The sequence below is a fragment of the Callithrix jacchus genome, chromosome 6, assembly GCF_049354715.1.
Source record: "Callithrix jacchus isolate 240 chromosome 6, calJac240_pri, whole genome shotgun sequence".
In the NCBI taxonomy this organism is placed as follows: domain Eukaryota; kingdom Metazoa; phylum Chordata; class Mammalia; order Primates; family Cebidae; genus Callithrix; species Callithrix jacchus.
The window spans coordinates 140311965-140339370 of NC_133507.1; the positions used below are offsets into that span (position 1 = coordinate 140311965).

At 40.8% G+C, this 27406-nt stretch overlaps 1 protein-coding gene and 1 non-coding gene across 9 annotated transcripts; one reads left to right on the forward strand and one right to left on the reverse strand.

The window, feature by feature from the left end:
* The first annotated feature begins 4 nt into the window (after positions 1 to 4).
* Positions 5 to 27165, forward strand: CNOT9 (CCR4-NOT transcription complex subunit 9). Of its 8 annotated transcripts, none has more exons than XM_078328572.1 (9): positions 5 to 169; positions 10367 to 10546; positions 12318 to 12433; positions 13865 to 13974; positions 17821 to 17930; positions 21963 to 22055; positions 22708 to 22806; positions 23019 to 23110; positions 24254 to 27165. In XM_078328572.1, the coding sequence occupies exons 1-9, from the start codon at positions 146 to 148 to the stop codon at positions 24297 to 24299; spliced, it is 870 nt and encodes a 289-aa protein (XP_078184698.1). In that variant the 5' UTR covers positions 5 to 145; the 3' UTR covers positions 24300 to 27165. The 8 variants fall into 8 exon arrangements, with proteins under 8 accessions (XP_078184698.1, XP_078184696.1, XP_078184695.1 ...); XM_078328570.1 differs by having other exon boundaries at positions 24834 to 27165; XM_078328569.1 differs by having other exon boundaries at positions 23289 to 24599.
* On the reverse strand, positions 18932 to 19038 carry LOC118154928 (U6 spliceosomal RNA). The gene has a single exon (XR_004745182.1). It is a non-coding gene; the product is annotated as a U6 spliceosomal RNA (small nuclear RNA).
* Positions 27166 to 27406: the final 241 nt, after the last annotated feature.

A 27406-nucleotide genomic window follows, 5' to 3' on the forward strand; every position in this document is an offset into this window, starting at 1 on the left:
GGTCAGAGGGCTGCGAAGGGGGCGGAGCGAGCTAGAGGCGGATGGCTGCTACAGCGGCTCATTATTTTCGGCGGCAGGGGTGCTGAAGCTGGGACGCGGGTCGGGCGCGTCCGGCTGCGAAAGGAGAGCGGCGGCCGCTCCCAACATGCACAGCCTGGCGACGGCTGCGGTGAGTGGCTGGGCCCCCAGGCCTGGAACCAGAACCCTTCCTCCGCCCCACTTTTCGGCCTTCTCTCCTAGTTCCCGGTGTCGGGCCCTAGTCCGATTTTTTTCTTCCCTCAACCTGCGAGGCCCGGGTTCCCCTGCTCGGCGCGCCTTGGTTGTGTTGGAGCCGGCCCCTACGTCCTCGTCGGAAGCCTCTCGCGGCCTCCCGCGCGACCCATCGCGTTCTTTTCTGGCGCCGGGGCCTGGTCCCGCGTCCATAGCAGAGCATTCATTGATTCATTGCGGTGACCAACAGTTTCAGGGCGCCAGTTGTGTTCTGGGCGCCGGCGTAGATGGGCGCCGGCATCGATGAGGGGAATTCCATGGTCAGTCTGACGCGGCCCATGCTCAGAACTCACCACATCGCAGTGGGAAGGAAATGGCTTCTAGTTCAAGGCTTTACTTATGGAAAACCTGAGGCCCGAAGAAGTGCATAATTTTTGCATCTGACTTAAGTTCTCTGGGTTTAAAACTTTCCTCGACACGTCTCGTTTTACCCGCGTGATCTTTTAACAAGAAAGACAGATCGTGTAATTCAGCTGTCTGAAGTAATCCTACAGCTTCTCTTGGCATTGAGATAAAAGCTAGACTCCTTGCCATGGCCTACAAGGCCCTGATGTGGTCCTTAACCCACGTTTACAATCCCGTTTCTTGTCTGGCTCCTGAAGTTTCAGCTACACTGGCCACCTAACCCTCTACAACACACTTTTCCTCTCCAAGATACACTTTATGGTCTCTATGCCTGGAACGAAAGTTTTTATCCTGCCTCCTTTACACACACAGCATGAGTGTAATTGGTACCTCTTCCTTGAACTCTCCATAAACATACTGTTTATCCAAATCCATCTTTCCTCGGGCCTCTGTCTAAATCTGTCCCAGAGTAGCCCTCCTTGACTACCCTCTTCAAATTAGTTCCACAGCCACTAACTTTAATAGAGTACCCTTTACAGCTCCCGATCCCTGTGTAATTATTGTATTTGTTCATTTGTTTTCTGTCTCCTTGAGGGCAGGGACAGGGATCATGTGGGTCCTGTTGACATGGTTTCCCCAGTGTCAGAACAGTTCCTAGTACAAAGTAAAGACTCACTTTGCTGCATGAAAGAATATTGAAGGGAAGGTGACCACTGGAAGAACATAGCCATAATGGGGAAAGATCATTTGATTTGAGCACACATGCCTAAAGACCAATTCTGCTTTTTCTGTTTCACCAAAGGGAAATGATTTAAGGAAAGTAATGTACTGAAATTGTATTATCAGGCAAAATGACATAATTACTAAATAAAGCACCAAAAAATTGCCATACCTTTTAAGTACAAAAAGTGAAAAATTGAGCCAAGTGTGACTAAGCTATAGAAAACTGCTTTTTGAGATTTGATCTCCATCATCATTTCCAGTGCTGTTGGTATCTCTGCCTCCTGTCACACTGTTCCTAAGTGTTTGTAACTATTCAATGTGGAAAGTTATGTTTTATACCTCAATTAGGAGATTGCAATTTCCCTCGCTTTTTTGTTCCTTCTTCCAAATTATATATGTAATGTGAGGAAAAGTAAGTTGAAAGATGAGTTTGCTGCTGTTAGGGGAACAGCAGCCGAGGCAGGTGGATCACCTGAGGTCAGGAGTTTGAGACCAGCCTGGCCAACATGGTGAAACCCCATCTCTACTAAAAATACAAAAATTAGCTAGGCATGGTAGCGGGCACCTACAATCCCAGCTACTCAGGAGGCTGCGGCAGGAGAATCGCTGAAACCCAGGAGGTGGAAGTTGCAGTGAGCTGAAATTGTGCCATTGCACTCCAGCCTGGGCGACAAAAACAAGACTCTGTCTTCAAAAAATAAATAAATAACAAAATGCTCAGTAGCTGGCTAGATTCACTCACTGATAAGTGACTTCTTCCCAGACTTCAGCTTTGGGGATTTAATTCCCAAATTATAGGCTCACACCTATAATCCCAGCACTCTGGGAGGCCAAGGCAGAAAGATCACTTGAGGCCAGGAGTTCAAGACCAGCCTTGGCAACACCGTGGGAACCTGTCTCTACAAAAATTTTTAAAAATTTTCCAGGCTGCAGTGAGCCATGATCGTGCTACCGCACTTCAGCCTAGGCAACATAGTGAGACCCTGTCTCAAAGAAAAAAAAAACTATAAATCTTTGATGCTGTAATGGATGTTATACTTGCGAAACCACCAGAGGTAAGCCTTTAGGAGATGTGTTTTTGTTTTGTTTTGTTTTTAATTTCCCACTGGCAATTCTAGCATCCCTAAACACTTGTTCTCTCACTTTCCACCTAATCAGCAGCATCATTAGTCATTTTATGTATTTTATTGAAGCTGTCATAGACTCCCAGATGCCTTCGTCTTTGGCAAGTAGACAGAAAGAACACTGCACTCTAAAGGATCTAATTCACTGTCTCCTCCCGAGTCTCCTGATGAAGCTTTAGGCAAATTGCCTAACTTATCTTTGCATATTCACTTCCATTTTTAAAAAGTCATTTTGAAACAATACCTTCTGGCTCTTATAAAGTTATAAGGGTAAGTAAGCTAATTTAGTACTTCCAGCACTATTAGAAAGTTCATTATTTTGGAATACCATGCTGACACCCAAAGCCACGTGTTGATATCCAGACTTGGGAAAATAATCCTTATTTCAGTCTGAGTCCATTTTCTATTTATTGGTAATAAAACAAACAGCTGTTTTAGCCCTTAAACATAAAGTTACATTGGTAATTTGGCTCTTTTCTGTTTAAGAAACCATCCACGTCAATTTTTTAATTTACTCAGAGAAGGAAATAATTTTCTTTACAATTTATAGATAAATGTCAATGTGTTTTATTTTAAATAACTTATAAATATCTTTATACTTTTCACATTATGTGTTAAGATCTTTCAAAAATAGAAGACCAACTTAAACTGTCGGTACCCTATGTTTGTGACACTTGGAGTTAACCATTGGCAACTCACTTTGGTAAATGTCTTATCTGTGTGTTAAGCTTTCTTGGGGGAAAAAAGGTGTTACTTGAAATACATTTTCTTTCTTTCTTTTTTTTTTAAACAGTCTCACTCTGTCACCAGGCCAGAATGTAGTTGCTCGATCTTAGCTCACTGCAACTTCCACCTCCGAAGTTCAAGCGATTCTCCTGCCTCAGCCTCCCAAGTAGTTGTGACTACTGGCGTGCATCACCACGCCCAGCTAATTTTTGTGTTTTCAGTAGAGATGGGGTTTCACTATGTTGGCCAGGATGGTCTTGATGTCTTGACCTCTTGATCCACCCACCTTGGCCTCCCAAAATGCTGGGATTACAGGTGTGAGCCACTGTGCCTGGCCTGAAATACATTTTCTATACAAATCATTAAACAGAAAAGGAGGAAGAGTTCCCTCCTAAATATTGATAATATAAAAAATTTTTAACATACCCATTTAAATAACAGGACTGTTGACTTTATTTTTTTATTTTATTTTTTTGAGACAGGGTCCCGCTCTTGCCCAGGCTGGAATGCAGTGGTGCAATCTCAGCTCACTGCAACCTCCACCTTCCTGGTTCTCCCACCTCAGCCTCCTAAATAGCTGAAATTACAGGCACACACCACCACCCCCGGCTAATTTTTGTATTTTTAGTAGGGGAGGGGTTTCACCATGTTGACTGTGGCTAGTCTTGAACTCCTGATCTCAAGTGATTCACCAGCCTTCCAAAGTGCTGGATTACAGGTGTGAGCCACTGTACCTGGTCAGGACTATTGACTTTAGCAGGTTATAATTAATAATGTACAGTATGTACAATAGAGCTTCTTTCTATTCTTGGAAGTGTTAAGGATGATAACTCATAATCTAAATCAGACTTCTCTTAATGATTCTGTATGTGCAGGTATGTAATTGAACTCACTGTGTATCTAAATCCAGCTGTTAATGAGTTCTGTGCTAAGGGAATATTAAAGTTAAGAAAGTTCTGTTGAGTTCTTAAGAGTAATTTCTTCAACTTGGAGGAGTATTTATGCTTTCTATCCTTTAGACCAGGTAGAACTAATCGATTCTAGAGAGAAGTAGTGTTTCAGTCTCATTCTGCTATACACTGGCTATGTGACCTTGAGCATGTTAAACCTCTTTTAACCTGTTTTCTCTTAGAATTTTGAGAATAAAATGATATAATCCACAATGCCTGACACATGGTATGCTCAATAAATGTTACTGCCTGTTAATAATTTCTAGAAAAGGCAGACCTAATCTGTTGTAGCAGAAAACACCCATAATTGCTTAGGGCTGACTGTGGGGTTTACTGAAAAGGGCATTAGAGAACTCTTGAGGGGAATGGAACTATATCTTGATTGTGGTAGTACTTAGGTGTATAAATTTGTCAAAAATCTATTGAAGTATACTTAAAATGGGTATACTTTTATTGTATGCAAATTATACATCAAAGTTTATTTGTTTAAAAAAGAACCTCTTCGATTAGACTGTCAAAACTAACAACTAAATAATTTCTAAGATTTTAGAGCTGCCTGAGACTGGTAATTATTTAATATAGTTCCTTCACTTTAACAATGAGAAAATTGAGGCTTGGGAAGTTAAATGACTTAAGTCACACAATTCTAGAAAAGGCAAAACTGGATTTTGAAGCCACTTCAGGCTCTCAAGCCGGTGAGTGTTCCATGTATATACTCATGTAGTTACTTGCAAATTGAGATCTTTCCTATTCTTCAATATGATAAACAGATTCTTAATCCTGGGCACATGGATGCATTGCAGGAACTCTGTGAACTCCCTGAAATTATGTGTAGGTATTTTTCTGAGGAAAAGATACATAATTTTCATTTGATTCTGGGTTTTTTTGTTTTTTTGATACGGAATCTTGCTCTCTCACCAGGCTGGAGTGCAGTGGCACGATCTCAGCTCACTGTAATCTCCACCTCCCAGGTTCAAGCAGTTCTCCTGCTGGGAGAATTGCTGCGACTACAGGCACACGCCACCACGCCCAGCTAATTTTTCTATTTATTTTAATAGAGACGGGTTTCACCGTGTTGGTCAGGATGGTCTTGATCTCTTGACCTCCCAAAGTGCTGGGATTACAGGCGTGAGCCACCATGCCCAGCCTCATTTGATTCTTTAAGGGTTTGGGCCTCAAAAAATGTTAACCTCTGCTCTCTTGGTTGATATCTTGCAGTTATTGTTAATGCTTCAAATAAGGTAATCTCCAGTAGGGAAGTCATAGATTAATTTGCTTGCCTGTCAGTGAGCAATGTGTGCTACTAGATTGAGTTCTATATCCACCACAGCCTTAGAAATGTATTAGTAAATTAAAAATTCAAAGAGTTATAGCGTCTCAACTAGGAATCTTTAGAAGTGATTGTTACAGAGTGGCATGCGGAATAAATGTGCCTGTTGTCTGCCCATAGTTTCATTGGTTGTTAAATGAGGTTAATAACCACCTTGCTGTGATCATTAAATGAAACCATGTTTTTAAAAAAAGAAAGTACAGCAGAACTCTCCCCTCACCTGCTGTATCCATTCTTCTACTGCCCACCTCCTTTTAAAAAGATATCAATTACAGAGTCGTCTTCTTGTGAAAGATGTGCCTAAATGACTGTTGGGACATAGAAGGCAAGTAAGATACATTTTGAGTTTTGGTGTTTTATTTAGGCATGATGTCCAAAATACTTTACCAATCATCTGGTAATATAAATTAATATATAACTCAAAATGTAAGAATATTTTCCCTTTTATCCTCCAAAACAATGAAATTCCTATACGTTTGTTACAAAATTACTTGTTACATGTCTGTCTGTATGTGTGTGTGTTGGTTGTTCTCACTAAGTAAATTGTGCCCCAACTGAGCCATAATGTGACATAGGGTACTATGTCAAACTATTTTACTGACTTCTTTATTAAAATGATGCCTATTAAGTGCTTTGTAATTTCAGTAAATAGAGAATTTCTCCTAACATCGGTGCTATTAACTATTGTCTCGGTCAGAGCATATCATTTATTAGAAAGTCTCATCTGTAGTCTGGGCGTGGTGGCTTACACCTGTGATTCCAGCACTTTGGGAGGCCGAGGCAGGCAGATCACTTGAGGTCAGGATTTTGAGATCAGCCTGGCCACCGTGGTGAGATCCCATCTGTACTAAAAATACAAAAATTAGGGCCAGGCGCGGTGGCTCAAGCCTGTAATCCTAGCACTTTGGGAAGCCGAGGCGGGTGGATCACGAGGTCAAGAGATCGAGGCCATCCTGGTCAAAATGGTGAAACCCCGTCTCTACTGAAGATACAAAAAATTAGCTGGGCATGGTGGCATGTGCCTGTAATCCCAGCTACTCAGGAGGCTGAGGGAGTAGAATTAATTGCCTGAACCCAGGAGGCGGAGGTTGCAGTGAGCAGAGATCGCGCCATTGCACTCCAGCCTGGGTAACAAGAGCGAAACTCCGTCTCAAAAAAAAAAAAAAAATACAAAAATTAGCTGGGTACGGTGATGCACACCTGTAGTCCCAGCTACTTGGGAGGCTAAGGCAAGAGAATCGCTTGAATCTGAGAGGCAGAGGGTGCAGTAAGCTGAAATTATGCCACTGCACTCCAGCCTGGCAACAGAGCGAGACTCTGTCTCAAAAAAAAAGAATGAAAAAGAGGAGGATTCCTACCCTAAATACTCTCTGTCACCAAACTGCCCACCTGTTGGCTAGAATGACAGCAGAACCCATAACTCCAAGCTAGTGCCAGTGGGGGCCACATTACCACCCACCTGACATGGTTCTAGCTCTCTTAGAATTAAAGTCACATGGAGGCTGCAACCCACGCAAATAATCTCACAAATTGGAGTATTGCTAACAGCAGGTGTCTGTGGCTTTGGAAACTCATGTATACATCAGGCATTGGCCTTTCAGAGCTCCCACACCACTGCAAGCAGTGTCATCTTCTCTGCTGGGTTCAGGCCAGCTCCAGAAAGAGAATATGTGGGGAGGGGGATGGGGCCAGGTGTTCAGGAGTCATGGTATGCAAACTGGTGGTTACGAGGGCAAGATGGGGGGTACAAGGTGCTGACTGCAAGTCACAGACTGGCTCGAGCAGGGTGATGGTATTTACTGATGGTGGTATCTGATGATAAGGCTTTGGGGAAGGTCAATTAGAATGGGTACTGGTTAATTAGGTTACATACTATATTACCAGACTAGTGTCTCTGAGGCCCCCTTTAGTTACTGGATTATGGGGTCATCTAAGAGACTGGACAGGGAACCTAACGCTAAAATTTTATCCTGTGTTTCTGCTGAGCGTCTAAGGTGATGTAATAGTCTAAATAAACACATACCCTATCTTCAGGTAGGAATTACATTTCCAAAAATAGTTTTTAAGGGCCTGTTTGTGTCTGCCTGGAAAGGGCAAGTGCCTGAACAACACTGCTTTTTCTATTGGGAAAGGAGGAAAAAAGCTACCATATTCCTTCTATCGTATTGTTGCTATAAAAGCCTATGATTGATGCCTTAAGGACCATCCCTGAAGAGAGTTACAAAACAGCTTTTAGCAGATTACTGTAAGGCACTTAAAGCTTAAGCCGCATTGTATTTCAGTCTATTTAGCGGAACACCTTGTGGTTCTGTCAGTCTAGTGAAAGGATAAACATCAAGCTAAAAGCTTATAATCAAGCTTCCATTTTTAAAAGGCCATTATTCAGGTTGGGTAGAGTAAATTTGAGTCCACCTCAATGTCTATTTTATGCTTAATTCGCTTTGGTCAACAAAGGCAGTTATTTTTGTTCCTTGTCTTTACATCTGTACAATGGGCAGATCATCATTCTGTCACACTAAAGTCTACTGAGAAATCGTAAATACTGTGAGAAACTAATATAGTTTAAAAAAATTATGGGAATATGCAACTTCATACCTTGTTAAATTGAGTAATTCCTCTGAGCATTAGTGATCTCATCTGCAAGTGTAGATAGCTTTTTTTTTTTCTTTTATTCCTCATGGTTGGGGGCAATTACCTGAGAATATACTGGGCATAGAGATGGAAATCACCATGAATTTGTTAGCAGTTTAGAGCAGTTAGAGCAATTACTTTTCTAGTCTGCCCTCTTGTTTTCCAGATAAGGATAATTAATGAACTTAACCAAGGTCACAAAGATATTTGATGACCATAGAGAATTATCAAATACTCAAATTTGGGGGTAATATTGTGATTCTTTAGCATAATAATGAAAGCATCCTCTATTAAGTCTGTGTATTTCCTACATGAGTAAGTAATGAGTGGTTCTCAAAGGGATGTAGTTAGAGAATATATTAAAGAATCGTTAAGAGGGAGAGCTTGTCCAAATTACAGGTTTTCTGCTCTGTTAAGGGGGATGTCAGAATCACTGGGGAGGGGCCAGTAATGGGAAGGTATAATTTTTTTTCCCTCTCTCAAAAACTATTACATGCGTATGCTTTAAAAAGAAAAAAAAAGTTTATGCCAAAGGTTTTAGTATAAACAATAAAAAGTCAGTCTCCCTACAAATCCCCAAACTTAGAGGTAGCTATTGTTAACAGTTTTTTATTTGTCCTAGAAATGTTATATGTAAATATGTAAGAATGTATATGTGTACTTCTTTATTTATATGTATGTATGTGTATTAATGGAAACATTTTATATAGCCTTCTTTTTATTGCTTTTCCTTAATATCAATATATATTCAGTATATAGAGAGCCTTTTCTTTTGTTTTTGTTTTTTGTTTGTTTGTTTTTGTTTTTGTTTTTGAGATGGAGTCTCATTCTGTCTCCCAGGCTGGAGTGCAGTGGTGTGATCTTGGCTCACTGCAGCCTCCGCCTCCCAAGTTCAAGTGATTCTCCTGCCTCAGCCTCCCGAGTAGCTGGGACTACATGCGCGTACCACCACGCCCAGCTAATTTTTGTATTTTTAATAGAGACGAGGTTTCACCATGTTGCCCAGGATAGTCTCGATCTCCTGACCTCGTGATCCACCTACCTTGGCCTCCCAAAGTGCTGGGATTACATGCATTAGCCACTGCACCTGGCCAGCTTTTTCTTTTTTAAAGGACTATATTTTATCGCCTTATAAAGCTGCATGAATACGTATTTAACCAGTTTTTTATTGAGAGAGATGTGTTCGTTTTCTGCATTTATTTATTTATTTATTTATTTATCTATTACCTGTTTTTTTTTTTTTTTAGAAGACGGGGTTTCACCATGGTCTTGATCTCTCTACCTCATGATCTGCCCACCTCGGCCTCCCAAAGTGCTGGGATTACAGGAGTGAGCCACTGCACCCAGCCTGTGTATTTATCTACTGAGACAGAGTCTTACTCTGTCGCCCAGGCTGGAGCACAATGGTGCTATCTCAGCTTACTGTAACTTCCACCTCCCAAGCTCAAGTGATTCTAGTGCCTTGGCCCCCAAGTAGCTGGGACTACAGGCTCACGCTACCGTACCTGGCTAATTTGTTTTTTTGTTTTTGGTTTTTTGGGTTTTTTTTTTTTTGGTGGGGCGGGGAGATGCTGCTTTCTTGCTCTGTTCCCCAGGCTGGAGTGCAGTGTCACCATATCGGTTCACTGCAACCTCCACCTCCCAGGTTCAAGCAATTCTACTGCCTCAGCCTCCCAAATAGCTGGGATAACAGGCGCCCGTAACCACACCTAGCTAATTTTTGCATTTTTAGTAGAGATGGGGTTTCACCATGTTAGCCAGGCTGCTCTTGAACTTCTTGAGTTCAAGTGATCTGCCCCTCCTCAGCCTCCCAAAGTGCTGGGATTACAGGCATGAGCCACCATGCCTGGCCAATTTTTAATAGAGATGGGGTTTTACCATGTTGGCCAGGCTGGTCTCAAACTTCTGACTTCAAGTGATCCATCTGCCTGCCCTGGCCTCCCACATCGCTGGAATTATAGGCTTGAGCCACTGCACCCAGCCAGTTTTCTGCTTTTAAAACAGTGCAACAGTAAACATCTTGGTTTGTCTTTAGTACAGCTCAATTATACCTAGAGGATAAATTCCTAAACATGAAATTCAAAGGGCATGTGTGCATTTTAGATTTTTTTCATCAATAACCGCCAGAGAGATTAACATCAGATGTATGTATTTAGAAAAGCTCCCGTGGTATTCATGAAATATATATTTCCTCTAAGCTCTGGTGCAGAATAAGACTTGGTTTGACTCTAATAAACTCACATTTACTTTCTTGTCTTCATCTGAAGCCTGTGCCTACTGCATTGGCACAAGTGGATAGAGAAAAGATCTATCAGTGGATCAATGAGCTGTCCAGTCCTGAGACAAGGGAAAATGCTTTGCTGGAGCTAAGTAAGAAGCGAGAATCTGTTCCTGACCTTGCACCCATGCTGTGGCATTCATTTGGTACTATTGCAGCACTTTTACAGGTGGGTTCGTGTCCATGATTGGCAGTTAAGCTTTTTTCATCACACTTGTATATTTCTTTACCTTTGCCCAAGTGATTTAAAGACTTCACAAGGATGATTCTTTAAGAGTCAGCAATCAAGATCAGGAGATCGAGACCATCCTGGCCAACATGGTAAAACCCCATCTCTACTAAAAATACAAAAATCAGCTGGGCGTGTTGGCATGTGCCTGTAATCCCAGTTACTCAGGAGGCTGAGACATGAGAATCGCTTGAACCAGGGAGTCAAGAGGTTGCAGTGAGCTGAGATCGTGCCACCACACTCCAGCCTGGAACAGAGCAAGACTCCATCTCAAAAAAAAAAAAAAAAAAAACAGCATTCCTAAGAACCTCTTTTAGAAAGGTCTAAGGTACTTGTTAAAACGCAGATTCTTGAGTCCTTACCCAAGAGATTCAATTTAGTCAGTCTGGGGTGGGCCCTGTAATCTGTATTTTAATAAGCACTTTAACTGCCCCCAGGTGATTCTGATGCAGGTGATCTAAGAACTATACTTTGACAAACACAGCTTTAGGAGTATTGCAAGATAAATCTACATGATGGGGGAAGGAAGATGGAAAGTAAGATATAAGGACCACGTACAGTATATTCCAGGGAAAGGAAATGTTAAAGATAACAGCTGTAGTATTAAAGATGGGTACACTTGTGCATTAAAGAATAAGTGAAGTTTGGTTGGAATCGTCATTGGTGGCTAATTAATTGATATTATATAATACCAAAATACCTAGATAGTTGTGTGATTATCCATTAAAGTATTGCCTTCCTAATAATTATATTAACCTTTCAACTTTTAAGTAAATTCACATTCCATCTCTACTTCATTTAGCCAAGAAACTGGTCTTTGTTATGGGAATGTGTTTCTATGTTAATGTTTTACAAATAATGTAAATAGAATATTATTGCCAGATGCAGTGGTTCATGCCCATAATCCCAACACTTTGGCAGACTGAGGCAGGAGGATTGCCTGAGCCCAGGAGTTCGAGACCAGCCTGGGCAACATGGTGAAACACCATCTCTACAAAAAATACAAAAATTAGCCAGGCCTGGTGGTGACCCTTGTAATCCCAGCTACTTTGGAGGCTGAAATGGGAGGATCAATTGAGCTCAGGAGGTGGAAGCTGCAGTGAGCCATGATCATGCCGTTATATTCGGTCTAGATGACAGAGTCAGACCCTGTCTCAAAAAAGGGAAAGTAAATGGAATTGTATTAAGTCATTAAGTTTTTACAGAGAGTACATCTATTCATTGCTGTTTATACATATCCGCACTCATTGATTCATGTCCGTACTATAGTTACTACCTAACCAAATTCAAACTTCATTGAGTCACTGTGGTTGACTTAACACTTTCTGGCCTGCAGTCTCATCACTGTAACTTAAAGCAGGATGCTAGCAAAAGGAGGGACTATAAAAATTTGAGTATCCCTCAAGTGATAGCCTGAATAGCTGGAGAATATAAGAGGAAGTGTAGGTGACTGCATTTGCCTCCATAGCATAGCCATAGAAATCTTCCCAGAGACAAATGTAGAAATGTCTTAGCTAGTTAGTCTCAGCCAAGTAAGTTTGTGATGAAAGGATATGAGCATTATTTCTGCTCCCTCTTTGATCATTCAGTTCTTTCAAGACACAGAATTAAGAGGTATTTGCTTTACCTTTTTTTTTTTTTTTGCTTTATTACCATGGGAATTAATTTTTAGTTATTCCTTATTCATCTGATGCTGATTTCCATTTTTTAGGAAATTGTAAATATTTATCCTTCTATCAACCCACCCACCTTGACAGCACACCAATCTAACAGAGTTTGCAATGCTCTGGCGTTACTGCAATGTGTAGCATCACATCCAGAAACCAGGTAAATGCTTTGAGTGAGTCACTTAGAGGAGGCATATATTGAAAATGGTCCTAAACTTTCTCTGAATAATAAAAGGAAGGGCATGCAGTAGACCGTGCGTGGGCACGTGTGTGTGTATCTTCCAGATTCTTATTTACTTTTACCCAATGAATTTTAAAGAAACACTATTCACATAACAGGAAAGATACCAGGCATACAGCTACTTCTCACTCCCTAACCATTATTGGCACTATGTCATCTGCAAGGCATAGTACATGGCATACAAGAGGAGTCTAGTAAACACTTTTCCCCAACTGAACCGGATTTCACTTCAGAATCCTTCTTAACATAGTGTTCTGGGTGGCCTCTATAATAGACGGGATTTATCGTGTGAGTTAAAATATTTTTGCCACCTGTTGTATCTGAAAAATTAAGAAAAGGGAGATCCTGTTGAGGAATCTACTTTGTGGCTCTTATGGCCCCAAAGGCACTTAATAGTATTCTTACTAAAACCTTTCCTCTTTGTCAAGTTTCTTTATGAAATATGAATGCCAACTTGGCACTGACCTTACACAGCTTTAGAGAAGTTATTCAGAAAATTAAGCACTTAACAAAAACACAAGGGTACTTTGAGTGTTAAAAATCTTGGGTGTTGGCTCTTCTACAAGGTATGACTATAAATAATATAATAGACTGATTTCCATATTAGTTGCCTGACTAAATTGTTTTCAGAATGGTTTGTATATTCTTCTTTTATTGTTAGGTAAAACAGTAAAAGAAATTGTTTTACCTAACAATAAAAGAAGAATGTGCTTATTAAAGTATAGCAGGTAAGCCTGATAATGGCTGCTTGGTTTTGTTGTCTTGCTTTGTAAGGTTTATTCAACTGCACCTGTAAATACTATTATTCAGTCATATAATCTAAGACTATCTTAATAGCATTTTGTGGTCTATTTTTTTAAATCCACCACTGGACAGTTTAAGTTAATCAGTTTTTAAGGTACTTTCTGCTGATTGCAGGGAAATCATGGGTTTTTTAACCACTGTGACCTGGACTAGGGTTTTCAGCTTTGGTACCATTAACATTTGGGGCTGGATGAATCTTTGTGGTGGAAAGTAGAGGGCAGGAGGGGACTGTCCTATGCATTGTAGGATGTTTAATTGCATCTCTGGCCTCTGCCCACTGGATGCCAATAGTGTTCCATAATCCTGAGTTGTGATAATCGTGACAATCAAAAATGTCTCCAGACATTGCCATGTGTCCTCCAGGGGGCAAAATTTACCCCATTTGAGAACCATTTGTTGAGAGCAATGACCAGTAACATTGTTTCCTAAGGATTCCTTGCTCTGGCAATGTTAAGGCCTTACAGAATTAACCACCTAGAAATTTCAATGTTCAGGATCCTTAGAAATCAACTCTGGGCTGTGAATGTAATTATTCTTTTCTTCCAGGTCAGCGTTTCTCGCAGCACACATCCCACTTTTTTTGTACCCCTTTTTGCACACTGTCAGCAAAACACGTCCCTTTGAGTATCTTCGACTCACCAGCCTTGGAGTTATTGGTAAGTTATTAGAATTGTTTTGCAAGCCTGAAATCCTCACTCACAGTAGTAGTCTAAGTTGTGTATTTTGTCTTGCTTCTTAAGGTTTTTGTACACCAGTCATTCGTTTTTGTCTTTGAGGTTGTCTCATTCACTAATCAGTAATCGCTAATAATTCACTAAGTATCAGGAACATGATGACTCCTATCAAGCAGTCTTCTAAGTGTTGTTAATAAGCCTTTGAGACCTAACATTTGGGATTAAATTCAGCATATATGTAGAAACATTTGCTGGATTGTAGGGAGAGTAAAGAATAAGAACTTCATTCAATATATAAAGAGTATTAATAAAGGAATAAGAGTTTAAATTTGGGAGTTCTTTCTTTTTTAAAGAGATAGGGTCTTGCTATGTTGCCCAGGCTATACTTGAACTTCTAGGCTCAAGTGATCCTCTTGCCTCAGCCTCCCAAGTAATAGGGACCATGGGCATGGGCACATACCACTGTCTTTTTTTGTTTCTTTTTCTTACTTCTAATACCAGAATGCTTAGTAAGAATGCCCTAAGAATGTGTATGTCAGATATACTCAGCATTCTGAAAACCTGTAATTTTCCCATAACTCCAGGGTATGAATCTGTCAGTTCACCTAGTTAAATTTTTTCGTGCTTAAGTTAATGTATAAATGCATTACTGTGGGGGTATGGATAAAATACTTTTTACTTAAGAAAATAATATATCAGCTATTTCAGATCTCAGGCTCTTTAGACATCAGAAGGAAAGTAAGGGAATACTGCTTACAACTCTATACTCAAAAATTTCACAATTAGATAAAATGAAAACATTCTTTGAAAGAGACTATTTGCTAAATTGCAGTCAAGAAAAAACAGGTAAGCTGAATAGTTTTATATCTATGAAATTTATTGTTTTTGTAGGAAAACCTTCCAACATAAAAAACTCCAGGCTCAGATGTCTTCACTAGTAAATTTTACCAAATAAATAAATAAGAAATAAACCAATTCTACAAAACGTTTTCCAGAACATAGAAAGGAAGGAACACTTCTCAACTCTGCAAGGCCAGCATTACACTGATGATAAAACCAGACAAGCTGCTTCTTTGGGGAAAAGTCAGTAAAATTGATAAAGCTCTAACCAGACTGACTGAGAAAATATTTATATCCTAATTCTAATTAAAGTCATCCTACTTAGATGATACATTTATGAGTAAAGGATATAAATGTTTTTTTTAGACTGGAATTATGTTGAGTATATAAGACAATGGTTACTCCTTAAATGCCAGACTTTTAAATTGTATTCCCTGATTGTGGTTTATAGTTTTAAGAAAAAAAAAATGAGAAAAGAAGAAAACAAAACAAAAAACTATCTTGAATGGATTAACATTTCATAAGTCCAGATAGTTCTTTGCTACCCAGGAGTCTGAGAGCTGAAATAGCTGATACATTATTTGCCTATATCTTCCATAGTGTGTATAGAAACATTAACTTGAGCATGAAAAAATATTAATGTTGAAAAACTGAATTCTTTTTTCCTAAGATCAAGTGCAAGGCAAGATGTTCATTCTCACTACTCCCATTTAATAAAGCACCTTCAAATCTACTCACAGACAATATGATTTCATAATCCCAAAGAATGTACAAAAAAACCACTAAAACTAAAGCTAATAAGTTTAGCAAGGTTGCAGGATACAAAGTCAGCATATAAAAAATCAGTTATGGCTGGGCAAGGTGGCTCATGCCTGTAATTCCAGCACTTTGGGAGGCTGAGGCAGCAAATCACTTGAGGTCGGGAGTCCAAGCCCAGCCTAGCCAACATGGCAAAACCCTGTCTCTACTTAAAAGAAAAAAAAAAAAAGCAAAAATTAGCCAGGCACAGTGGTGGGTGCCTATAGTTCCAGCTACTCAGGAGGCTCAGGCAGGTGAATCACTTGAACCTGGGAGGTAGAAGTTGCAGTGAGCTGAAATCGTACCACTGAACTCCACCTGGGCAGCAGAGGGAGACTCTGTCTCAAAAAAAAAAAAAATTTCCATATTTGCAGTGAACAATAGGAAATTGATTATTTTTTTTTTTTTGAGACAAGATCTTGCTCTGTCATCCACTCTGGAGTGCAGTGGCGTGATCATGGCTCACTGCGCCCTTGAACTCCTGGGCTAACACAGATCCTCCCACCTCAGCCTCAAGAGGCTAGGACCATAGGCACATGCCACCACACCTAGCTACATTTTTTTTATTCTTTTGTAGAGACAAGGTCTCACCTGTTGCCCAGGCTTGTCTCAAACTTCTGAGCTCAAATGATTCTACTGCCTTTGCTTCCAAAAGTGCTAGGATTACAGCTGTGAGCCATTGCACCCACTGAAATTTTCTTAAACCACCGTTTATAAAAGCACCAAAACGTTAAATTGTGGGTATGAATCTTAAAAAATATATGCATGATCTGTAACTAAAAACTACAAAACTGATTTCTAATGAAATAAAATGCAGAGATAAACCATGTTCATTGATTAGTGGATCAGTGATTCAGTATTACTAACTTGTCTGTTCTCTCCAACTGATCTACAGATTCAGAGTAATTCCAACAAAATCCCAGCAGCAGTTTTTTTAGAAATTGGCAGGCTAATTGCTACGGACTGAATTGTGTCCTCCCAAAAATTTCATCCTTTGAAGTGTACACCCTCATGTCATGTATTAGGAGATGAGACCTTTGAGAGATAATTAGGTTTAGATGAGGACATGGCCCTCATGATTCTTCTAAGAAGAGGCATCAACGAGCTTGTTCTCCCTCATTCACTTGCTGCCATGTGAGGACATAATGAGACAGTGGCCATCTATGAGCCAGGAAGAGAGCCATTATGAGAACTATACCACGCTTTTTTTTTTTGGAGACAAAGTCTTGCTCTGTTGCCCAGGCTAGAGTGCAGTGGTGTGATCTCAGCTCACTGCACCCTCCACCTCCTGGGTTCAAGCAATTTTCCTGTCTCAACCTCCCAAGTAGCTGGGACTACAGGTGTGCATCACCACACCCGGCTAATTTTTGTATGTTTATAGAGATGGGGTTTCACCATGTTGGTCAGGCTGGTCTTGAACTCCTGATCTCAGGTGATCCAAGTGCCTCAGCCTCCCAAAGTGCTGGGATTACAGGCATGAGCCACCCTGCATAGCCTGATCTCAGCCTTTCAGCTCCTAAAACTATGAGACAATAAATTTCAGTTGTTTAACCTACCAGTCTATGGTATTTTGTTATGGCAGCCTTCTAATAGACTGATCCTAAGATTAATATGGAAAGCCAAACATTTATTTAAAAGAACAAATTTGGAAGACATATATTACCTGATTTCCAGACCTACTGGAAAACTATAGTTGTCAAAGCAGTATAATATTAGGAGAAAAGAAAGATTTACAGAATAACCATTGGAGCAGAATGAAGAGTCCAGAAATAGACCCACACATACATGGTCAGTTGATTTTCAACAAAGGTACAAAAACAATTTAGTGCAGAAAGCATGTTTTTTTTTTTAAGAGTGAGAGTCTATTGTCTGGGCTGGAGTGCAGTGGTGTGATCTCAGCTAACTGCAGCCTCTCAGGTTCAATCAATTCTCCTGCCTCAGCTTCTGGAGTAGCTGGGATTACAGGAGCCTGCTACCATGCCTGGCTAATTTTTGTATTTTTAGTAGAGACAGGGTTTCATCATGTTGGCTAGGCTAGTCTTGAATTCCTGACCTCAAGTGATCCACCTGCCTCAGCATCCCAAAGTTCTGGGATTACAGGTGTGAGCTACCATTGCTGCCCTCTTCCTCATTTTTTTAACTAGAAACCCTGACTGTAAAATAATTTTGTTTGTCTATATTTTTCTTTAGGGGCCCTGGTGAAAACAGATGAACAAGAAGTAATCAACTTTTTATTGACAACAGAAATTATCCCTTTATGTCTGCGAATTATGGAATCTGGAAGTGAACTTTCTAAAACAGTATGTGCTTTTAACTTAGATTTTACATCGTGTTGACTCTTGAGCTGCTTCCTTATGGTCCTGTGATCATTTTCTGTCTTGAAATTTGTGTGAATATTTGTTCACTTTTGAGTAAAACTTGTTATAAAACGACTATTGAAAAACCCAAACCATTCAGAAGAATATCAAGTTAAACACTAAATTTCTTTTCTCCAAACCTACATCTCACTCCACAGGTAAATTCTCAGTATATAATTCCAGTTTAATTTTTTTTAATCTTGAAATTTCAATCCTGCTCCTTCTGTAACCAGGCTTTTTTAAAATTCATAATCAATTATATGTACTTGAGCTTCTGCTTACTGTGCATGTTAACCGTGAATGACAACATAATATCTTTTTTTTTTTTTTTTGAGATAGAGTCTCACTTTGTTCCCCAGGCTAAAGTGCAGTGGCACAATCTTGGCTCACTGCAACCTCCATTTCCCGGGTTCAAGCAATTCTCCTGCCTCAGCCTCCCTAGTAGCTGGGACTACAGGCACACACTACCACTTCCTGCTAATTTCTTTTGTATTTTTAGTGGAGATGGGGTTTCACTTTGTTGGTCAGGCTGGCCTTGAACACCTGACCTCAGATGATCCTCCCACCTCAGCCCCTAGGATTACAGGTCTGAGCCACTGCACCTCGCCTCATTTTTTTTCTGAAAGTGCATGTTACTTGTGTCTTTTTTTGTTAATTTGTATATTTTTCTCTTTTATTTGTTCAAGCCTCTTGGTTCAGCAACATCAGTTATGCTCTATTGTCTATCTTTCATATCTTTTTTTCTGATCACTTTCAATTTTTAAATTTCATATTATTTGATTTTTTTTCAAGGTTACTTTTTCATATTGCTGACTGTTTTTGGCAGTATTCAACCTCTGCTCTAAAATGTGCCTCATCACATTAAATTACTTTTTTAGTCTAATAAATATTCCTGAGTTGGGTTTAAACGGGTATAATAATTTTTTGGCTTTTTTACTTTAAATATATACATGGAACACTTCATGAATTTGTGTATTATCCTCGCACAAGGGCCATACTAATTTTCTCTGTATTGTCCCAATTTTAATATTTGTACTGTCTAAGCAAGCATTAGTTTTTTGGGGTTTTTTTTGTTGTTTTTTTTTTGAGACAGAGTTTCGCTCTTGTTACCCAGGCTGGAGTACAATGGCACGATCTCAGCTCACTGTGACCTCCGCCTCCTGGGTTCAAGCAATTCTCCTGCCTCAGCCTCTCAGGTAGCTGGGACTACAGGCACGCACCACAATGCCCAGCTAATTTTTGTATTTTTAGTAGCGACAAGGTTTCACCATGTTGACCAGGATGGTCCCGATCTCTTGACCTTGTGATCCACCCGCCTCAGCCTCCCAAAGTGCTGGGATTATAGGCGTGAGCCACGGTACCCGGCCTCTTTTTTTTTTCTTTTAAAAAGACGGGGTTTCACCATGTTGGTCAGGCTGGTCTTGAACTCCCAACCTCAGGTGATCTGCCCACCCTGGCCTCCAAAGTGCTTAGATTACAGGCGTGAGCTACCACGCCCAGCCTTTTTGGGTTTTTTTTTCTTGGGCGACACAGATGGAGTCTCGCTCTGTCATCCAAGCTGGAGTGCAGTGGTGTGATCTCAGCTCACTGCAACCTCCACCTTCCAGGTTCAAGGGATTCTCCTGCCTTAGCCTCCTGAGTAGCTGGGATTATAGGCACGTGCCCCTATGCCCGGCTAATTTTTGTGCCTTTAGTAGAGACGGGCTTTCACCATGTTGGTCAGGCTGGTCTCTAACTCCTGACCTCGTGATCCGCCCACCTCGGCCTCCCAAAGTGCTGGGATTACAGGCGAGCCACCACACCCAGCCTAGTTTTTTTAATTTTTAATTAATTATTTATTTTGAGGCAGGATCTCTCTCTTTCACCCAGGTTGGAGGACAGAGGCATGGCTCACTTCAGCCTTCTCCTCCCAGGCTCAGTTGATCCTCCCACCTCAGCTTCACAAGTACCTGGGACCACATGCCTGCTCCACCACACTCAGCTAATTATTTTTATTTATTTATTTTTTTAAAGATGGGGTTTCACCATGATGGCCAGGCTGGTCTTGAACTCCTGACCTCAGGTGATCCACCCACCTCAGCCTCCCAAAGGGCTAGGATTACATGTGTGAGCCACCACGCCCGGCTATTTTTATTTTTTGTAGAGGCAGGGTCTTCATGTTGCCAAGGCTATTCTTTGAACTCCTGGGCTCAAAGGATCTTCCTGCCTTCTGCCATAGTACTAGGAGTACAAGCATGAGCCACTGTGGCTGGCCAATTTATTGTTTCTAAAGAGATGAGGTCCCACTATGGTTCCCAGGTTGGAATGCAGTGGCTATTCACAGGCATGATCATAGCACACTATAGCCTTGAATTCCTGGGCAGTCTTCCCACTTTATTCTCTCGAGTAGGTAGCTGTGATACTGGCATACATCCCTATACCTGGCTGTTTTAAAATTTTTTATTTTAAATGTACAATATATGAATGACTCTCAAAAGTACTGTTGAGCAAAAGAAGCCAGACACATAGGAATTCATACTGTATGTTGATTATGTGAAGAGAAAGCAAAGCCAATTACTGGCAATAAGTTGGATTCATGATTACCTCTGAGGGAAGGACATTGACTGGAGAAAGGTACAAGGGAATGCTGGAATCCTGAGTTGGTAGAAATATTATTTTTTTCTTTTTGAAACAGTCTCACTCTTTCACCTAGGCTGGAGTGAAATCACATGATCTTGGCTCACTGCAACATCCATCTCCCAGGTTCAAGCAATTCTTGTGCCTTAGCCTCCTGAGTAGCTGGGACTACAGGTGCGCACCACCATACCAAACAAATTTTTTGTATTTTTAGTAGAGATGGGCTTTTGCCATGTAGCCCAGGCTAGTCTTGAACTCCTAAGCTCAAGCAATCCGCCTGCCTCTACCTCCCAAATATTCTGTATTTTAATCTGGTTATAGTACAAAATGTGTACAGAGGTAAAAATTCATCAAGGTACACTTAATATTAGTACACTTAACACACTTCTTTGTATATGTTTATATTAAGTTCCTATATAAGCTCCTGCTATAACAAATTACCACAAGGTAGAAGCTTAGTGGCTTAAAACAATACAAGTTTACTGTTTCACAATTTTGGAAGTCCCAAGTTCTAAATGAGTTTCACTAACCTAAAGTCAAAGTGTCAGGAGGGTCATTCTTTCTCTGGAGAATATAAAGGAGAGTCGTTTTCTTGCCTTTTCCAGCTTCTAGAACTGCATTTCTTAAATTCCCTGGATTATGGTCCCATCCCTCCATCCCCCACCATCTTCAGAGCCAGCAGTGTGGCATGTTCAAATCTCTCTCTGCTTATCATATTGCTTTCTCCTTTGTGGTAAAATCTCTCTCTACATCTCTCTCTTTTTTTTTTTTCAAGAGATGGGGTCTTGCCTGTCACCCAGGCTGGAGTGCAGTGTCATGATCATAACTCAATGCATCCTTGAATTTCTGGCCTCAAGCAGTCTTCCCATCTTGGCCTCCCAAAGTGCGGGGATTACCTGCATGGGCCACTTTGCCTGACCTTCTCTACATCTCTGTTAAGGATACTTGTGGTTACATTTAAGGCCTACTTGGATAAACCAGGATAATCCCCCATCTTGAGATCCTTAACTTAATCATCTGCAAAGTCCGCTTTTTGGTTTAAGATAACATTTGCAGAGTTTGGTGATTAGGGCCTGGATATCTTTGAGAGCCATTATTCAGCCTACTACAGTGTTTTAACCCCAATAAAATAGTAAATTAATTCCACAATTCATTCTGATGAGCAGCCAAGAAAGAGTATTGTATCATGATTGTCTGATTTGAATGAAATTAATGTCTTAATATCTCTTCTATGTAAGAGTTAATAAGTTTAAGTTGAGGGGAAAATTGAGGCTAGTTATTAGCTTCACAGTCAGGATATTTTTTATTACTATCGGAATAATCGAAGAGAAGCTTAAAAATGTTACTACTTCTGGCCAGGCGCGGTGGCTTACACCTATAATCCCATCACTTTGGGAGGCCGAGGCGGGTGGATCACGAGGTCAAGAGATCGAGAACATCCTGGTCAACAAGGTGAAACCCGGTCTCTACTAAAAATACAAAAATTAGCTGGGCATGGTGGCGCTCGCCTGTAGTCCCGGCTACTTGGGAGGCTGAGGCAGGAGATTTGCTTGAACCCAGGAGGCGGAGGTTGCGGTGAGCCGAGATCGTGCCATTGCACTCCAGTCTGGGTAACAAAAGCGAAACTCCGTCGGTGGTGGTGGTGGGGGCGGGGGACGACTTACTTCTTAAAGGTCTTTTTTTTTTTTTTTTTTTTTTTAAGACGGGATTTCACCATGTTGGTCAGGCCAGTCTTGAACTCCCGACCTCAGATGATCTGCCCACCTTGGCCTCCAAAGTGCTTGGATTACAGGCGTGAGCCACCACGCCTGGCTTTAAAGATCTTTTAAGAACAGGAAAGGTCTTACCTCATCTGGAAGAGATGAGGCATAGCTGAATTGATTATAAAAAGATAAAAGCATGTAAAGCCTCTTGAAAAAAAACTGGCACAAAGTTATGTTCACTATGACAATATTTATTATTTGTACTATACGTATATTTTAAAGTTGTATATAACATACAAGGATCCCTGCTTGCTCAATTTTCCGATTGATAATCATGCCTGGGGCAATGAGAAGATAAATCTGAGCAACTTTATAAACTCTTCGATTTTATTTTGCTTCAGGTTGCCACATTCATCCTCCAGAAGATCTTGTTAGATGACACTGGTTTGGCTTATATATGTCAGACATATGAGCGTTTCTCCCATGTTGCCATGATCTTGGTGAGTTCTTTGATCTATCCCTTTTACAAGTACTTCTCATCACACAGTTTAATCTCTTTATAACTGGCACTGAACAACTCCAGTCTTCTGACTAGAAGTAATAATTTTGGAACCTTGTATGATTCTTGGACTATCTGATTTCTGATGTCAATTAGAATTTTTTGTGTTTTGTGTGTTTTTTCCAACCCCTCCCTTTATTTGGGGGGAAACAGGGTAAGATGGTCCTGCAGTTGTCCAAAGAACCTTCTGCCCGTCTGCTGAAGCATGTAGTGAGATGTTACCTTCGACTCTCAGATAACCCCAGGTAAACATTTAGTGGCTGTATAGGACTTTTTTAGTGAAATACTCTGCTGAACAGTTTCCCAATCCCTTGGCATAATTCCTGTGTCTTTAGGAGAGGGAAGGGGGGATATAAATATAACTACTACATTTAGTTTGTCTAAGACAGAACTTAGATTTCTTTTTTTTTTTTTTTTTTTGAGACGGAGTTTCACTATTGTTACCCAGACTGGAGTGCAATGGCACTATCTTGGCTCTCCGCAACCTCCACCTCCTGGGTTCAAGCAATTCTCCTGCCTCAGCCTCCCGAGTAGCTGGGACTACAGGCATGCACCACCATGCACAGCTAATTTTTGTATTTTTAGTAGAGACGGGGTTTCACCTTGTGACCAGGATGGTCTTGATCTCTTGACCTCGTGGTCCACCCACCTCAGCCTCCCAAAGTGCTGGTATTATAGGCGTGAGCCACCGCGCCCAGCCTAGAACTTAGATTTCTTTTAAAATCTGAAATGCTGAATTTTAAAAGCCATCAGAGTTTTATCTTCTCACTGTAACTCTCAATGCTACTGTGAAATTCCAGAGTAGGCAATTTCCAGGGAAGCCTTATGATGCATTACTCTTGTTGTTTGAACTTTCTGTTGCTACTCTACATGGTCAGAAAGAGAAGTATATTTTCAAAGATCTCTTAGAAAGGAATACAGCCCAGGGGGCTCTTGAATTCTATTTCCAGTTATCTCCTTGATTCCTATAAGTTTCTTGAGCTAATGATTTTATCTGCTTATGTTCATAATCTTTCTGCCAGAAATCATACATTGTAGATATAATGCATTTTAGAAATATTTGACCTTTTGCTTTGTAAGTCCATAATTCATCCTGAAAGCAACTTGCTCATATTCTGCTAAACCACATAATGGAGCAATTTCTGTGTTCTAGGAACAGAGCTAGTCTGATTTAATGTGAACTCAGTCTCCTGCCACTGAGTTTATTCCAGCCCTACCTGTTTGTTGACCATTTTGTCCTGTTCTTCAGTGGTTCTTGTTTTCACCAAAGTTTAAAAATGTGTTTATTTAAAATTCTACTTGTACAAAGAAAACTAGTCTGAGTGCAAAAACTATAACTTTGTATTTTTAAAAAAGTTCTACAAGTAGTTAAGATTTACCTTTTTTAGGTTTTCAGATTTGACTTTCTGCTGGTCATCTTTGCAAAGAAAATGAAACGTTTAAAAGTTCATCTGATAATGTAATGCTGCTACCATAGTTTTGTTTTTACTGCTCATCTCTTATTAAGGTTTTTAACCATAAAACTGAAGCAATTTCTGTAGATACAAACTGAAAAGTTAGTATAGAATTAAAATTCATTCAGTTACAAGTTTGATGATATCCTTGTCAATGTACTGATTTTTGAAATATTTTATTTGCTATAATCCATATATTTCTAACATGAGTATTTTAACAGTATTTACTGTAATAAATCAGAAAGCTGTTTAAATTGAAGTAAACTATTGAACCTTTTAATTTTGCTTTTTCATGAAATTCTATGTGGGGGCATCATTCAGAAAATGGTTGTGGATATAGAGGTCTCTGAGCCTATGCCTAATATAGGTTTAGAGAATTTTAATGGCTTCTTAAGGAGCCATAGATTCACAGTATTCTGAATATTTATGTCTAAGAAGGGGGATCTTCCCTGTCCACAAAATGTGGGTTTATTTGTTGGTCTCCCTGGTTGGTGTTTGTTTGTTTCTGATGTAGGGCACGTGAAGCACTCAGGCAGTGCCTCCCTGACCAGCTGAAGGACACAACCTTCGCCCAGGTGCTAAAAGATGACACCACCACGAAACGCTGGCTTGCACAACTGGTGAAGAACCTGCAAGAGGGCCAGGTCACCGATCCCCGGGGTATCCCCCTGCCCCCTCAGTGATCCTTCCCTGTTCCCTCCCACTACTCCCCCAAGTTGGGGATAGGAGGGGGAACCTACGAGGAAAACAGCTCAGGTTTTATCACCGACTGGGAATAGACAACCTCAATGCTGAACCGCACTGGAGTAAAGGGGCAAAGTACCCCTGCTGAGGTGTATGGGCTGCCATCTCAGGCTGTCTTGAGGACCTGGGCCCCCTCTGCTACTCCCAGGAAATGGGCTCCTGACACAGCAGTCTGCCACCACAGCCCCAGGAGGGTGTCAACACCAGCAAATGCTGTATTTGCAGCATGTCCAAGATGACCCTTCTCCCCTACCTCTACCTAGCCACTGGCAGGGAGGGGAGACGGTGGTGATAGCAGCAGCACTCTAGGCATGGTGAACGCCTGGGACCAAGCCATGTGGCATTTTTTATTTTGCCTTCCTGGACAACTCAAGATGTGTCTCTTCATTCTCTCTCAGTATTTGTTTACTTTGGTTTTTTGTTTTTAATCTCAGAGAGAGGTGTGTTTAGTGGGCACAAGCTGTAATATTCAGCAAAACTTTGTCAATTGGCACTGTTTACAAGTCTGTTAGCTGCATAAGCTCAATAAAAAGTTGGTCTGGGCATTACATCCCCTCTGGCAGGCCAATAGCTACATCAAGCTCTTGGGAGAAATGGGAGGAAGGGGAAAGATGTAAAGCCAAAGGACAGCAGGAACCCACCACCTGTTTCCCTTCCTTCTCCCATTCTACTCCCAATCCGGAATGCCATAAGGACCTTAACCTTATTTCTGGCTTAAGCTGCTAGTTTTCCCAAATCTCAGTGCTTTCCCTTTTTTAACTTCCCTTCTGTTAAACTTAAAGCAGACGTCTTAATTCATCAGGCTGTCTTGGAAGGGTATGGTATTGGGGGACAAGGGGCAGTGATGGACCTCACCTTCAATCCAAGTTTTCAAAGATATTTTCTGGATAACTCTAAAAGGGAGGTGCTCGGGATTAAGGTGGACAGGCCACTTGATCCTATTTTTTGTTTTAGTGTGAATTTCAACAGCTCCATCTGTCTTCATGATTGTACTTGAGCAGTATTAGCTGTATGCATTAATTTTATTCAGATTGAAGATGGAGGGCTAGATTCTGCTCACTCACTCAGTCTTTTTTTTTTTTTTTTTTTTTTTTGACACATTCTCTTGGTATATGGAAATGACAGGGTTGCCACTAAAATATTCACTTGTTCATATTGTGTCAGAGGTTTCCTCTTCTCTGGAGCTTAGGTGGCTCTGTTCACAATCCACAGGCTTGAATCTGCAACCTAGTGTAAACTGCCTTGCTTTCCCCCAGTCCTTCCCCCTACTAGCACCTGCTTTTCATCCTCATCTCCAATCAAAGATGGAATTGCTTAATCTAACTCTAGAGAGGGACCAAGTCTTTTCTGCCCACATCTCACACAATTGAGGTGTCTGAACAAGTTTAGGGAGGATCTTCAAGGGGCTGGCTCAAAAAAAAAAAAAAAAAAAAAAAAAACCTTTGCAGAGGCAGTTTTGCCAACACAAGGGCTCTTTCAAGCCGACTTTCACAAAGAGAGCCGGACTTGTTAGTTGGCTTCTGTCTCTTTAGAGCCAACAAAATAGTAATTAAGTAGCCTAGATGTAGGAAGGGCAGAATAAGCACTTATTCCCGTGTCTTCCAAGATGAAGAGGAGAACCAGGCTAACCCTCAATAATTGCAAGGCTAAAGAGAAAGGATCTTAGAGAAAGCAGAGAACAGAATGTACTGGATAGACATCTTGACTGTCTTCAGTTCATAGTCTGTGATCTGCAGAGTCCTGTTAAGGTAACCCTGACTTTTGACAACCGCCTTCCTGCTGAGCCAAAGTTTTCTCATTCCCCCTCCACTGGGGAAGCAGCTGAGGCCCAGGGCCTTGCTCCCTGGGAATTTCTCTTCTCTCCATCTTTCGGTGCATTGGCCATGTTACTGTGCCAGTAGTGTCTTAATTCTTGTCCCATCTGTTCTCAGCTGGCCTTGGACCCCACATAGGAGTTGGTGGGGGAGGGGTGGAATGGGTATTATTCATTGTAGTTGATCCTGATGTGTATATTATATAAAGAGACCCCTCCCCTTATTTTGTGTTTCCATCCCTCTCCCTCAACAGGATTGAAATAAAACATGCTTCTGTTTTTGTAAAAATAATTTTTCCTTTACACTGGAGATGTTATTCTGTCAACATATGGGCACTTTTGTCAGGTGATCCTCGTCATGCCTCTTTTACCCTCTGTCCACCTACATAACACACACACACATGCTGTCCTGCCAGTGTGGTAGTGGTGGTTCTTTTGTGAACATGTATTCGTGGAGACTCCAACTGAGGTACAAAAGCTATTTGGGAGGCTGGAATGGAGATGATGCCCCATACATGATAAAAGTGTCT

Bases quoted from the DNA above. Each gene is read 5' to 3' on its own strand.
- CNOT9 (XM_078328569.1), top strand. From the start codon at position 146: ATGCACAGCCTGGCGACGGCTGCG. The intron at 12,434-13,864 runs GTAAATGCTTTG...CTTTTCTTCCAG, and splicing joins GCATCACATCCAGAAACCAG to GTCAGCGTTTCTCGCAGCAC. The intron at 17,931-21,962 runs GTATGTGCTTTT...ACTTCTGGCCAG, and splicing joins GAAGTGAACTTTCTAAAACA to GCGCGGTGGCTTACACCTAT.